General features: G+C 39.5%; 1 protein-coding gene across 3 annotated transcripts in view; it reads right to left on the reverse strand.

Annotated features, from left to right (window-relative positions):
• Positions 1 to 14005, reverse strand: part of gtdc1 (glycosyltransferase-like domain containing 1) — a 46976-nt gene extending 32971 nt beyond the window's left edge. For all 3 annotated transcript variants that reach the window (XR_009204729.1, XM_058391719.1, XM_058391717.1), the window contains exon 1: positions 13939 to 14005. Coding sequence is in view for 2 of the 3 variants with exons in the window: in XM_058391717.1 (XP_058247700.1) it covers positions 13939 to 13986 (48 nt within the window). In the remaining variant the exon portion in view is untranslated. The remainder of the gene's footprint in view (positions 1 to 13938) is intronic.
• Between the last annotated feature and the right edge of the window lie 914 nt (positions 14006 to 14919).

The raw sequence follows: 14919 nt of genomic DNA on the forward strand, positions 1-14919 counted from the left end.
CTGTCTATTTTACGTTTGTGTGATTAATACTTACTTAGTGCTATTTTTCATTATAAATGAGATTACTGACAACAACTTGTTGCTTCAGTAAAAAAGATTCGACATCATGAGCAAAATCGGAGCTTTTGATTTGCCTACATTTAAACAGAGACCAAGAAATAGTTTCGAAGCTATAACCTAAAATATTCATTATATTAAACTATAACTCTCTTTGTTTTAAATATCTCCCAAAATGACCTTTTGAAAAAAGATCTTTTGGACCTCTTTATACATCATATATTGACTGAAACATTGTAATATGATATTTTCAGTATTATCGCTCGTCCTTTTGTGTTATCACACATCTGACCACTGCTTTATGAATTTATTCATCTGTTTATTTATTTGTTCTATTCAGATGGTGACGTTTTCAGTAACAGTTTTAGGAGTATCCCATGTCAGAGAATGTGATTATCAGGAAAGAACACGTCACAGTTTGTTTATCAGAACAATCCGTATTAGCGTTTTAATTAACAAATTTATGCTTTGGATCACTTTTACTGTATTTGCAAATACATTAAATTAATAAATAAATAAATGAATGGATAAATAAATAAAAACAAACAAATAAATAAATTAAAATAAAATATAATAAAATAATATAAAGTAAATAAATAAAATAAAACAAAATTAAACTAAATAAATAAACAACATACACCATCACCAGAGAGAATGCAGATGCTCAGAGTTTTATAAACTCACTTGATCTTGATGGTCTCTCACTCGGTCTAATTAAAGTGCTGATCTACAGCATGTTGGAATGGAAAGACATGTTGTGAAATTATTTATCCTGATATCAGAGCGAGAAAGGCAATGTACTCATAACAGCCCTCAATCTGATTCCTCTGATTTAAACAACTCGAATCATATGAACATCGGTTGTTCTGAAGTTTCAGACTGCACAAAGATCCGGTGTCCTTCTTCTCTCTACTCGCTGTGATCTCAGGAGATGGGTTACTCTCTAATCCGGATGAAGCGTACGATTTCTATCTCATTCTGAGAACACGAGAGGAAGACGATACGCTTTCGACGTTGGGAGCCTAAGGGGTGGAAAAACTCTCAGAACATGGCTGACACACGTACAAGGCGGCCCATGGAACGTCACACCATGTGCACCGATCGTACCCGATTAAAACCATCAGAGGGAGCGAGCATAGCCCTGCCCTGCGATAAGAGGAGGAAAAAAAAAATAGTGTAGCGCACTGCCAGCTAGCGCTCGACACCTCCTTCAAATTGCCTCCAGCCATCCGCAGATGTCTTTGGACTGTGTGTGTGTGTGTGTGTGTCATCCTCTACAATGAAGTGTGATAAGGCTTGAGGAGGCCTGAAGTGATATGGTGTTTCTGGAGGGTTAATCCAGCTTGAACGATAGCTCTGATTAAACACTCCCCCGCGGTCGAGTGAAGCAGAGGCTCATAATGTAAAATTACACTTGAAGAATAAGGAGAAGGAAAAAAACACACTCACACACGCCTAAAGCACGCTGTTGGATAACAAGTTTCCCGACATAACGTGTTAAATCGAAATGAATACTAGTAACACTAAACCATCAAGCAGTATGTTTCAGAGCTGAATAAACAAGACTCATAACAAACAGCCTTTAGAGTTCATCGGTACGACATGATCCACACCGCTGTCGAGCTTACGACTCGGAGTGATTTGTTTTCCATCACCACAGCTCTCACAGGAGTCGACTGGGGGATTATATTAATGCACTCGCTCAGATCCGCCATCTTTTTTCTCAAATTTTTACCTCTGTCATTATATATATATATATATATATATATATATATATATATATATATATATAAACACACAATAAAACTTTTAGATCAGTTTAAAATTGTTAGATTTATGGAAGAAATCTCCAATCTTCATGATGATGAAAGCACGTTGCTTTTTCCGGCGTCATGGTAACGAGGTGCGTTTTTGCGAACCCCATGTTGTTAGAATAAGAGAAAGGGAAGGAACGAATGTTTAAAGCCGATTTGCTGAGCAAGAAGGTGACGCAATCACAGATCAGAAAAAGTTCATTTTTAATTCACCAAACAATTTGTGTGCTGTGGGGTAATAAGAGGAATAACAAAGATGAAACTCTAGAATATTTTATTAATTATTTTCCTTTCACTGCACAAGGTTTATTCCTTAAATAATGTAAAAGTTATTTATTTATTTATTTCTCATTTGTTTTTTAATAGGTAAAAGTCTTTCTACGCTGATTGTCGGGGATTTTAAAAGAAAAAGATTTCCCTGAAACTCCTTCAAAATTACAAACGATTTTAAAAACCTTTTTAAAAAATAAAGATATACTGCAATTTAAATAAAAACTGTAGCTATAGCTGGAAAAAAAAACAAAATGGTTAAAAAAGGAACTGCTGTCCTGTTTTGAGTACAAGGTGTTATTTGCAAATCAAATCGATTACGTTTTTGTGCGATGGCGTGAAACTGAGATCCATGACATGGCACTTTCAGGTATTATTCTGCCGGCTGTGTGTAATAACCTGCTCAAGTGAATCACAGAACGCACACTTTTGACCCTGAGAAGAAAAAGACCCTGAAAGGGGAAACACAGGGATGGGTGTGTATTTACTCAAACCTGTAGCTGAACAGAGAATTCAGACAGTTGTGTGTGATGGTGATCTTCATGCAGCTTTCTTCATAACTTCCAATTCACCAAAAAGTCATTTCTCTCTTCCTCGCAGTCTTCACCTCACACTCGACATGCGAGGATGATATAAATAGGTCAAGAAAACTTTTCTTCAACAGTGACGTGAGGTTACATGCAACGGTTTTAATGGAGGCTGCTAAGACGTCATGGCTTCAACCGCAAGCCACGTTGAATGGCATCTCAATCAGCTAAAACAGTACTGTAAGCTCTGTATTAAAAAAGGGGGGGGGGGTTGAGTAATTTGTTCCTGAAACCCTCTCATTCAGCCTGACACTGACATTTCTGTCGGGTTCAATACGCCGAACGAACGGCACGGCGGCACGTTGCCAAACTCGTTTGATCTGGCATTAGAAGAGCACGGAAAAGCTCACATTTTCCACGGATTAAGCTCCAGAAGTGCCGAGAGAAGTGACTTCTCTTTCATTTATCAAAAGTCGCCTCGTCGTTCACTACATCAGAAGCTTTTGTGTGAACGCTAATCGTCAAAGAGAAGCTATAGAAGGAGAGCAGGGTTGTAATTACACACTAACATGTATGTACTAATCACCACACGCTCGCTGAAGAGCAGACGCGTACGGCGGTGATGGTTACATCAGAAAATCCAATCTGATTTGGTCAAACTACGCAGTCTAAACCAAAGAATGGATTAGTGAAGATATTAAGTTATAATATAAAATATTAAATACAATTTTAACGCTAGACTTCCCAAGCACAAAAATGTCAATTTAATTTCCTGTCAAATACATGACTGCTCCTTAAAGTGTACGATACGTCATAGCTACTCAAAACACAACCTTAACACTTGGGGGGGAAAAAAAAAAAAAAAAAAATCACACTCATCAACTCATTATCAACCATTAAATTTGGCGTTGTTTTGCTTTTTTCTTAAAGGGGTGAGCGAGATATAATATATATATATATATATACACTATATTGCCAAAAGTATTCGCTCACCTATCCAAATAATCAGAATCAGGTGTTCCAATCACTTCCATGGCCACAGGTGTATAAAATCAAGCACCTAGGCATGCAGACTGTTTTTACAAACATTTGTGAAAGAATGGGTCGCTCTCAGGAGCTCTGTGAATTCCAGCGTGGAACTGTGATAGGATGCCACCTGTGCAACAAATCCAGTCGTGAAATTTCCTCACTCCTAAATATTCCACAGTCAACTGTCAGCTGTATTATAAGAACGTGGAAGTGTTTGGGAACGACAGCAACTCAGCCACGAAGTGGTAGGCCACGTAAACTGACGGAGCGGGGTCAGCGGATGCTGAGGCGCATAGTGCGAAGAGGTCGCCAACTTTCTGCAGAGTCAATCGCTACAGACCTCCAAACTTCATGTGGCCTTCAGATTAGCTCAAGAACAGTGCGCAGAGAGCTTCATGGAATGGGTTTCCATGGCCGAGCAGCTGCATCCAAGCCATACATCACCAAGTGCAATGCAAAGCGTCGGATGCAGTGGTGTAAAGCACGCCGCCACTGGACTCTAGAGCAGTGGAGACGCGTTCTCTGGAGTGACGAATCGCGCTTCTCCATCTGGCAATCTGATGGACGAGTCTGGGTTTGGTGGTTGCCAGGAGAACGGTACTTGTCTGACTGCATTGTGCCAAGTGTAAAGTTTGGTGGAGGGGGGATTATGGTGTGGGGTTGTTTTTCAGGAGCTGGGCTTGGCCCCTTAGTTCCAGTGAAAGGAACTCTGAATGCTTCAGCATACCAAGTCATTTTGGACAATTCCATGCTCCCAACTTTGTGGGAACAGTTTGGAGCTGGCCCCTTCCTCTTCCAACATGACTGTGCACCAGTGCACAAAGCAAGGTCCATAAAGACATGGATGACAGAGTCTGGTGTGGATGAACTTGACTGGCCTGCACAGAGTCCTGACCTCAACCAGATAGAACACCTTTGGGATGAATTAGAGCGGAGACTGAGAGCCAGGCCTTCTCGTCCAACATGGTCAAAAATTCCCATAAACACACTCCTAAACCTTGTGGACAGCCTTCCCAGAAGAGTTGAAGCTGTTATAGCTGCAAAGGGTGGACCGACGTCATATTGAACCCTATGGATTAGGAATGGGATGTCACTTAAGTTCATATGCGAGTCAAGGCAGGTGAGCGAATACTTTTGGCAATATAGTGTATATATATATATATATATATATATATATATATATATATATATATATATATGTATATATATATATATATATATATATATATATATAATATATGTGATATATCAAAAATATATCACAATATTAGAGGATGTTTCTACCATGCAAGTCATGTCTACCTTATCCTATGTCTACCGGCGATCGCAAGTGCAATGTTCATTTTTATCCAATAATTCCATTAATCAGAAATGAATATATGATAAGTGACATTTAGGACACAACATGACCAAACAGATGGTGGGAAAAAAAGAACAGATCACTAACTTTATAGCTCTATTTATAGCTCGCTAGCTTGCACTGAATTGTACGCTAAACTTCATCTTCATTTGTTTTTAAAGTCAAAGGTTAAAATTCCTGCTTCTGCATCTGCTGATGATCATAGAAATGATGCTATCGTAGAAACAGTTCCAGTGGGACTATAATAATAATAATAATAATAATAATAATAATAATAATAATAATATAGTTATTATTGTTGTTGTTCTTAATAATAATATTAATAAAAATTATAATATTAATATAAAAATAAAATAAAAAATCTTTAAAAATTGAAGCATTTTACAATTTTAAAAATTATTTTTTAAGTCAAATCAGATGCGTTCAGCCAGCTTATTAATTTTTTTATTTTAATTAATTACATTTTAAATTGAATTTGACAACATTTACCAATTATTCTTAACAAAAAATGTCTACAGTATCATTTATCATGATAATACTAGTCATATTGTAAAAACAAATAAATAAATAAAAATAAATAAATAATCTCATATCGTCTAGCCATAACTTGAAAATCTCAGAAAAGCATAATTGCTTCATAATTTATCACATTTTTTATATTCTATCATTTGACCCTGTGCTAAATTCATAAATATACAACATGATTCTTCTAGATAACAAGACACGTGTATGACAGATGTTATCAAATCAGATGCCATTACTGTACAAATTGCATGAGCTCAAAAAAGGCAAGAAAGTTGTACTGAGCAATCAGTTAATGTCAGACTCCACTAATGACTGCCTCTATCAGTGGAAACGACTGATAGCATCCCAGAGTCTGTGCGATGGCTTTGTTGTGATGTCTTTCGTTTTGCTGTTTAGTGTAAATGTCACAGGAAACAAAGAGTGCTAGTCTGTGACCTTCACAAACAGCTTGCTGCTGAAAACATATATTATATATTTATAGCATTTGGCAGATGCTCTTAAACAAAACAACATGCAAAATATGACGTACATCACTACAGCAGGAGTGTCTGCAATTTGTCAAAATTAGACTGCTAGTAAATATAAACATGTGAATATAATACACAGTTAGTGAGCTCTAGAACACACGGACACACACACACACACACACACAACTCAGAGAAAAGGATAAGCCACACATTTAAGTGTCCATTAGTTATTAATACTAATGTCTAAGTAAATAGAACAGTAAGGAGTAATTTTATAACACACAAATGTACAATAGCTATCGAGAAACAAAACTATTAAGAACTATCATTTTAATATGACCATATTTCTGAGTGTTTAATTAATAAACAAATTAATTAATTAATTAATAAAACAACTATTTAGAAAATCTGGAAGCAGCTGTTGATGTTAAACACACATTTTACAGAATTTTAAGCTTTGATTGTATTACTATATTATATTATATTTGTTAAGCTGCACATTTTTATTGTATTACTATATTATATTAAAATGACTGTTTTAAATAATTTATTTTATACAGGAGAGTCATAGTTGTGCTTGATTTAGGACAAAAATGTAGACTGTGATTCTTTCATACACTCAGCAGATGTTTTATTTTGAATGATCTTGAACTCTGAGCCTATTCCTGGTAAAGTGTGAAGGTACATAACACATTCCCACACTTTAGGGCAGCTAATTGTAGCCAATCCACCTTTTGTCATGTTTTTGGGAGATCAGAGGAACCTTTCGTAGCAGTGTGTAAATAACACAGTGGTAAAAGCTGTAATCATAACAACATTAGTACATACAACAATCAGGCATAACATTCTGAGCACTGAGAGGTGAAGTGAATAACACTGATTATCTCCTCATCATGGCACCTGTTAGTGGGTGGGGTATATTAGGCAGCAAATGAACATTTTGTCCTCAAAGTTGATGTGTTAGAAGCAGGAAAAATGGGCAGGTGTAAGGATTAGCGCGAGTTTGACAAGGGCCAAATTGTGATGGCTTGACGATGGAAGAAGGTGGCCTGGTCTGATGAATCACGTTTTCTTTTACATCATGTGGAAGGCCAGGTAGGTGTTCGTCGCTCACCTGGGGATGCGCTATGGGAAGAAGACAAGCTGGCGGAGTCAGTGTCATGCTTCTGGCAATATTCTCCTGGGAAACCTTGGGTCCTGCCATACATGTGGATGTTACTTTGACACGTACCACCTACCATGTACACACTTTCATGGAAACAGTATTCCCTGATGGCTGCGGCCTCTTTCGGCAGGATAATGCACCATGCTACAAAGCAAAAATGGTTCAGGAATGCTTTGATGAACACAACGTGTTTGAGGTGTTGACTTGACCTCCAAATTCTCCAGATCTCAATCCAATTGAGTCTCTGTTGTATGTGCTAAACAAACAAGTTCGATCCATGGAGGCCCCACCTCGCAACTTAGAGGACTTAAAGGATCTGCTGCTATCATCTTGGTGCCAGATACCACAGCACACCTTCAGGGATATAGTGGAGTCCATGCCTCAATGGGACAGGGCTGTTTTGGCAGCAAAAGGGGGACCAACACAATATTAGACAGGAAGTGATAATGTTATGCCTGATCGGTGTATGTTACATTAACACTAGCCAATTCAGCTTACAAAGCCAAATATACACTATATGGCCAAAAGTTTGAACACACCTGATCACCCCTTTCCAGATGTAGTTCCTCCTTTGCTGTTATAATAAGCTCCACCATTCTGTGGAGGCTTTTGTGATCACTCAGCTACAAGAGCATTAGTGAGATCAGACAATGATGTTGTAAGAGTGAGGAGGTCAGTCGGTGTTCCAGTACATCCCAAAGGTGTTCAGTGGGGTTGAGTCAGCACTGAGTCAGGGCTCTGTGCAGAACACTCCAGTTCTTCCACTCCAACCTTATCTGATCTGAGATCTGTGCTTTGTGCACAGCTGCACTGTCATATTGGAACAGGGTTTGAGCCTCTTAGTTCCAGTAAAGAAAAACTGACAACAGTCTGGAGAAGGGACTTGGTCCTGGTATGGGTGTGATGATCGGGTGTCTACACACTTTTAGCCTTATAGTGTAACTGGGATGTTCCCAGTTCAGTTACTCACACTCTACATGCTCACCATAACACTCAGCGGGTGAATCATGTTTTTGTGGATTTTGATTAACACATTTCCATTGGTCACTGACATTTCAGACTCCCAGTATAGTGAATCATGAGACATAATATGTGTGTCTGACATTGTTAACGCAATAAGAACACACTGTCTGAAATTAGGCACGTCTATTTTTTCTCAAAACGCTAATAGTAAACATATTGCAGTCCTCCCACAGTCCTGTTTTTTGTTTCTTCTAATACACATATTAATACACCAACTCGTCTTTGCAACCTACATGTTGCACTAATAGAAAAACCACACGAGATTCGCAGTAAAAGTGAGCGAAATTGTTGGAAAGCTGACATGTTTACTTAACGTAGGCCTGCACCTAATAAATATTTTGCTAATCAATCTTTCAAAAAATTATATATTAAATACTGAAAGTCTCTATTTCAAGATATTTTATTGTTTTTGCAGCATCAAATAAAGGTACAATTACAGAGCTGACTTAAACGGAGTAGACTGAATTAAATTACAGATCACTACCTGCAATACAGCTGACTCTTGACATTTAGAAGCTAATCTGTTCCCAGCATGAGAATATTACTAAGTCACTAAGTTACTCAAACAAACCAGACACTCAAACTGATACATATTATCAGATGGTTCTGCACACCTTTTCTGTCATTTAAAAAACTCCCTTATTGTTCAGACAAATAAATGCAAATAAATATCCACAGCCTGTCTCACTAAAACGAATAATTTTCAGTGCTGGGAATCGACACTGAAGCTTCGCAACTGACTCTTAGGATTAAGTTTTTGGGAACCAGTGAACCGATTTTATTTCGTATCTTCAAAGGATGTATTTGATTTGATGACTTGAAACAAAACATGTATTGAATTAGAGCATGCCACGTTTGCTCAGAAACACTTCTGCTGGCAAAATGTGTCATGCAGCACATGGTCAATGACATAAATGAATCATTTGATGAATTAATCATTTGAAGGAATCATTTCAACCCATCAAGTTCTCATACATGGCAACAGGTTGGCACAATGGCTTAGTGGTTAACCTGTCTGAGGGTTCGATTGCTGCCTATACCCTGTGTGTGCATGCTTTGGGGGTTTCCTCTTGGTACTCATGTTTCCTCCTGTAGTCCATGTGTTATATGATGGCTGGCATCTCTAAATTATCTGTACTGTGTGACTGTACTCTGAGACATTCAAAGTGACCCCCACCTTGTACCCTGAGACATCAAGAGCGACCCCCACCTTGTGCCCTGAGACATCCAGACTGGCACCCACCTTGTGCCCTGAGACATCTAGAGTGACCCCCACCATGTGCCCTGAGACATCCAGAGCGACCCCCACCCTGTGCCCTGAGACATCCAGACTGGCACCCACCTTATGCCCTGAGACATCCAGACCGGCACCCACCTTGTGCCCTGAGGCATCCAGAGTGATCCCCACCTTGTGCCCTGAGGCATCCAGACTGGCACCCACCTTGTGCCCTGAGGCATCCAGAGTGATCCCCACCTTGTGCCCTGAGGCATCCAGACTGGCACCCACCTTGTGCCCTGAGGCATCCAGACTGGCACCCACCTTGTGCCCTGAGGCATCCAGACTGGCACCCACCTTGTGCCCTGAGGCATCCAGAGTGACCCCCACCTTGCGCCCTGAGGCATCCAGACTGGCACCCACCTTGTGCCCTGAGGCATCCAGACTGGCACCCACCTTGTGCCCTGAGACTTCCAAAGCGACCCCACCTTATGCCCTGAGACATCCAGAGCGACCCCCACCTTGTGCCCTGAGACATCCAGAGTGACCACCCCCCTTATGCCCTGAGACATGCAGAGCGACCCCCACCTTCTGCCCTGAGATATCCAGATTGGCCCCCACCTTGTGCCCTGAGACATCCAGATTGACCCCCACCTTGTGCCCTGAGACATCCAGATTGACCCCCACCTTGTGCCCTGAGACATCCAGAGCGACCCCCACCTTGCGCCCTGAGACATCCAGACTGGCACTCGCCTTGTGCCCTGAGGCATCCAGACTGACCCCCACCTTGCGCCCTGAGACATCCAGAGTGACCCCCACCTTGTGCCCTGAGACATCTAGAGTGACCCCCACCTTGCGCCCTGAGACATCCAGAGTGACCCCCACCTTGTGCCCTGAGACATCTAGAGTGACCCCCACCTTGCGCCCTGAGACATCCAGAGTGACCCCCACCTTGTGCCCTGAGACATCTAGAGTGACCCCCACCTTGTGCCCTGAGTCCCCTGGTTCTCCTACAAAGCACTGCCTTTTTGGAGGATTTCACACAAAAGCTAGCTATGTGAGAAATATGACCACACGTATGACACAGCCTGAAAAACAGATAACTCACTACCCACTGGTTACTAAGTATGATTCAACCTGGGGCACTGTGCTTCCACTGTTTCTCACAGTGACCACAATTGAAAGAAACTGAAATGTTACTCACATGAATATCATGAGGCGACCTGTTTACTGTAACGTAAAGAGTTCTCGTATTTTTAAGGAGGTTTTCCTTTGCTTTGATGTGATATGCCATGTCCATTACATGATTACTTTAATCATGTCCACACATCATGGCTTTTACACTTGATCACTAATCTACCTCATTGTCTTCTTTTTGCACTTGATGCACCTCTGGTTAGAGGCTGAAACTAATCGAATGAAATCAGTTGCCAATAACGTTTATGAGCAAATATTACTGATTTTATCGGTTTGTTATTGCCTACATGAGGTAATGTCACCATGAGGACAAATTCTGCTCCCATTAAACTAAAAACCAGATCACAAACATATGAATAGAGTTATTATTATGGAGAAAAAAAAAAAAAAAATCATTTAAATCCAAACTGAATATTTGCACTCTATGTACGCTGTTTATTTACATATGCTCCCTTCTGAGGGGTAGTGGATGAGTGGGGTAACTATGAACATTAATATTGCAAATGTACTGTTTAACAGCTTTAAACAAATCTGTAGCATCAACTGAAATTGTGTTATTTGAGTCTACCAAGTTGTCGCTCACCAAGCTCCAGACAAACAGGAAGATGTCTCCGACACTGCAACTTCTCCTCTTTCTAAGCCTACATTACATCTCTCCCTCACCGACTTCATACCCAAAGCCAGACTAGCGTGATCCAAGCACCTAGCATGGACGCAGTTACACTTAGCACCTACACAACATCTTCGTATGAATCAAACATTATGACATTTTCTTAATTTTTTCTAAAAAGTGTGCCAGTCTTTAATGCCTTGATTTCTTTGATGCATGCTGCCTTCAGAACACTCTGAAAAGTCGTCGATTATCACACTATGAGTCACGGTAAGAAACCTACATGGGTTTATGCCCACTTTCATTTTGCATAATGCAAAATAGTTTGCTAATTTCCATAAAGTATACAACATGATAACATCCGTCTACTACTTTCGAATCGTGCCTTGAAGTTTTGGGGCTTGAGCTCAGAATTTGTATAAAGTGGTCTGCAAGGAAATTAGTCTTCTAGTCACAATTATATTAAATTGTATTATAGGAGGTATTACAGGTGTACGTTTTTTAGGAACAGACTGAGCGCTGATGTGTACTCGTTTCCTCTCATCTTATCAGATGAACCTACTCTGTAGATGCTTTTATAACCTGTCCGTCACTAGAAATGCCCACCACAGCCCAGACGCTCTGTTGGACTCAGATTGTTCCCGGCACTGATGCTGACGATGCAGTTTGTACTGAACACAGATATACCTTTAGGGTCTTTCAGCAATCTGATAAACGATGACTAATTATACCACAGCGCTGTTGATCTATAAAGGGGGCCAGTTCATTTTCCACAGCAGCAGCACACTACTCTGACGGCTAGAATTCGAGTCGCGGGTTTATATTAGCACACCGGATCTAATACAATTCTATAGTGACCTAGTCTTGTAGTGGAGGCACCAAATAAACAGATTTATTATTATTATTATTATTATTATTCATAATGAGACATTTATTTAGCAATGGTGTCTGTACTATAACATTTAGTGTTTGCCTGCTTATATTCCTGAAGGATTGAAAAATTGAGGTTGGTGAAGAAATAACTGTTTATAGTTGATAGATTGGTTTAAAAAATGACATATTTGTTAACTTAAAGAAGAAGAAAAAACACTTCAAGACATGTTGTTATTGGAAAATAATCAATACCAGGTTGGGAACAGTGCTCAGATTTTTGCGACAGTTTCTTCACGTTAATTAGTTTCCTACAGCTACCTAAATTCCCAAAGTTTTTTTTTATTATTATGTTTTGTTATTTACTCATTTATTAACAGTGAGAAAACAGGATTAACAAAGAGCTAGAAACAAGAATACTTGCTGAATACACTGATTTTGTTTTTTCTTTTAAATCAATCAAAGCTAAAACTTTTTTTTCCCCTGAAATGAACTAAAGTGGACGTGAAACTAAAATTGAGGGAACATTTATATAAAAAAAAAAAAAAAAAAAAAAAACAATGCTGTGTTCCTACACCATAGTATTTAAACTCAACTTTAGTAACTTTAGTATAGTGATGGAGATATTTTCATGTGATAAACATCTAGAATTTTGAAATAATTCTCAGATAATACACTATATTGCCAGAAGTTTTTGGACACCCCTCCAAATCATTGAATTCAGGTGTTGTTTTTCAGGGGTTGAGCTCAGCCCCTTAGTTCCAGTGAAAGAAACTCTTAATGCTTCAGCATACCAAGACATTTTCATGCTCCCAACTTTGTGGGAACAGTTTGGGGATGCCATGTAAATCTGCCTTTACATACACATGAATGTAATATGGAGTTGGCCTGCCACTTTCATCTATAACAGCTTCAACTCTTCTGGGAAGGCTTTCCACAAGGTTTAGGAGTGTGTTTATGGGAATTTTTGACCATTCCTCTAGAAGCGCATTTGTGAGGTCAGGCACTGATGTTGGACAAGAAGACCTGTCTCACAGTCTCCGCTCTAATTCATCCCAAAGGTGTTCTATCAGGTTGAGGTCAGGACTGAGGTGCAGGCCAGTCAAGTTCCTCCACACCAAACTCTCTCATCCATGTCTTTATGGACCTTGCTTTGTGCACTGGTGTGCAGTCATGTTGGAACAGGAAGGGGTCATCCCCAAACTGTTCCCACAAAGTTGAGAGCATGAAATTGTCCAGAATGTCTTGGTATGCTGAAGCATTAAGAGTTCCTTTCACTGGAACAAAGCGGCCGAGCCCAACCCCTGAAAACTTTTGGCAATAAAGTGCATTTTGCTGAATAACCCACGGGTATTTGGATATGGTGTAATCTGTCTCTTGTCACAAAAATGTAGACAAATCTGATACATTTCAGCTGATGAAATCAGGTAACTTCCGTGTACAGGGTTAAACACTAGCGATTTGTTGTTTGCTTGTTTTGTAAGCCTGAACCGAATACGACTGCAAACGCGACTAAAAGAAGCGTTTAATCAACACGTATTACAAAGTTTGTTAGTGAAGTCGCCCTATGTAGGACACCTATCTATCTAGCACACACAGAATTGGGACACAGCCACAAACCTAACGTTAAAACCTAAGCTAAGCTAATACTACACTGCATTATATATAAACATTAAGCACTAATATTGACCGAAGTAGTATTTTAAAGACGGAGTCGTCGGGTATTCTACAGGTCAACATCAGTGTGGACCAAAAACAAAAAAAAAGAAAGAAACATCTTAACGACACCGCGCTCGATTCATATTTACCTCTTCCTCAATGTCCCGTCGTCCACCGGCGCACGTGCGGGCATGCATGCGTGCGTGCCTGCGCGGCTCTGACGTCACTCCTGCTACGCTGGCCGAGAGCGTCATCACGTTCAATGTCTCTCTCCTAGTGTGTTCTCCTATTAAACCTCTGCTCTCTCTCTCTCTCTCTCTCTCTCTCTCTCTCTCTATGTATATATATATATATATATATATATAAATTTAGAGTTAGATTTAACTGAAAATTATTTAGACACTTCAGCAAATTCATATTAAAATTGTCATATCAGTCTATGACGTGTGTGTGTGTGTGTGTGTGTGTGTGTCAGGAAGATGTCTCTGACACTGCAACTTCTCCCCTCTCTCTAACCCTACATTACATTTCTCCCTCACGGAATTCATACCCAAAGCCAGTCTGGTGTGATCCAAGCACCTAGGATGGTCGCAGTTACACTTAGCACCTACACAACTTCTTCATATGAATCAAACATTATGACATTTTTTTAATTTGTGCCAGTCATTAATGACTGTTGATTTCTTTTGATGTGTCCTGCCTTCAGATCACTATGAGTTACACTATGAGTCACAGTAAGAAACCCACACAGGTTTACCCCCCCCTTTGAAAAAAAAATATCGTAATATAATTTTCTCAGCTAAAAGACAAAATTTATGCCAAAAATATCCGTTAGAGAATTAACCATTCCAAATGTGTTTACCTAGCTAAAGCCAATATCTATATAATATATTTATTACTGTTTCTTTGCATCTTTTTTTTCTCTTAAATGAGGAACAGTGTTGAGTTTCAGGGTTTTCACGTAGAATTACCTAAAACGTGGTTAACATTAGGATGGTACTCACTAACGGTTTCTAACGGTTTACTCAAAATGCATTGGTTTATATCGTTGAAAATAAAGAATAAATAATGAGAGGATTTCTTCATGCTTTTGTTAAGCTCAAAAGACACATCTTTTTGTTGAAGTTCTG

This window comes from Hemibagrus wyckioides, linkage group LG06, assembly GCF_019097595.1.
Source record: "Hemibagrus wyckioides isolate EC202008001 linkage group LG06, SWU_Hwy_1.0, whole genome shotgun sequence".
Lineage (NCBI taxonomy): Eukaryota > Metazoa > Chordata > Actinopteri > Siluriformes > Bagridae > Hemibagrus > Hemibagrus wyckioides.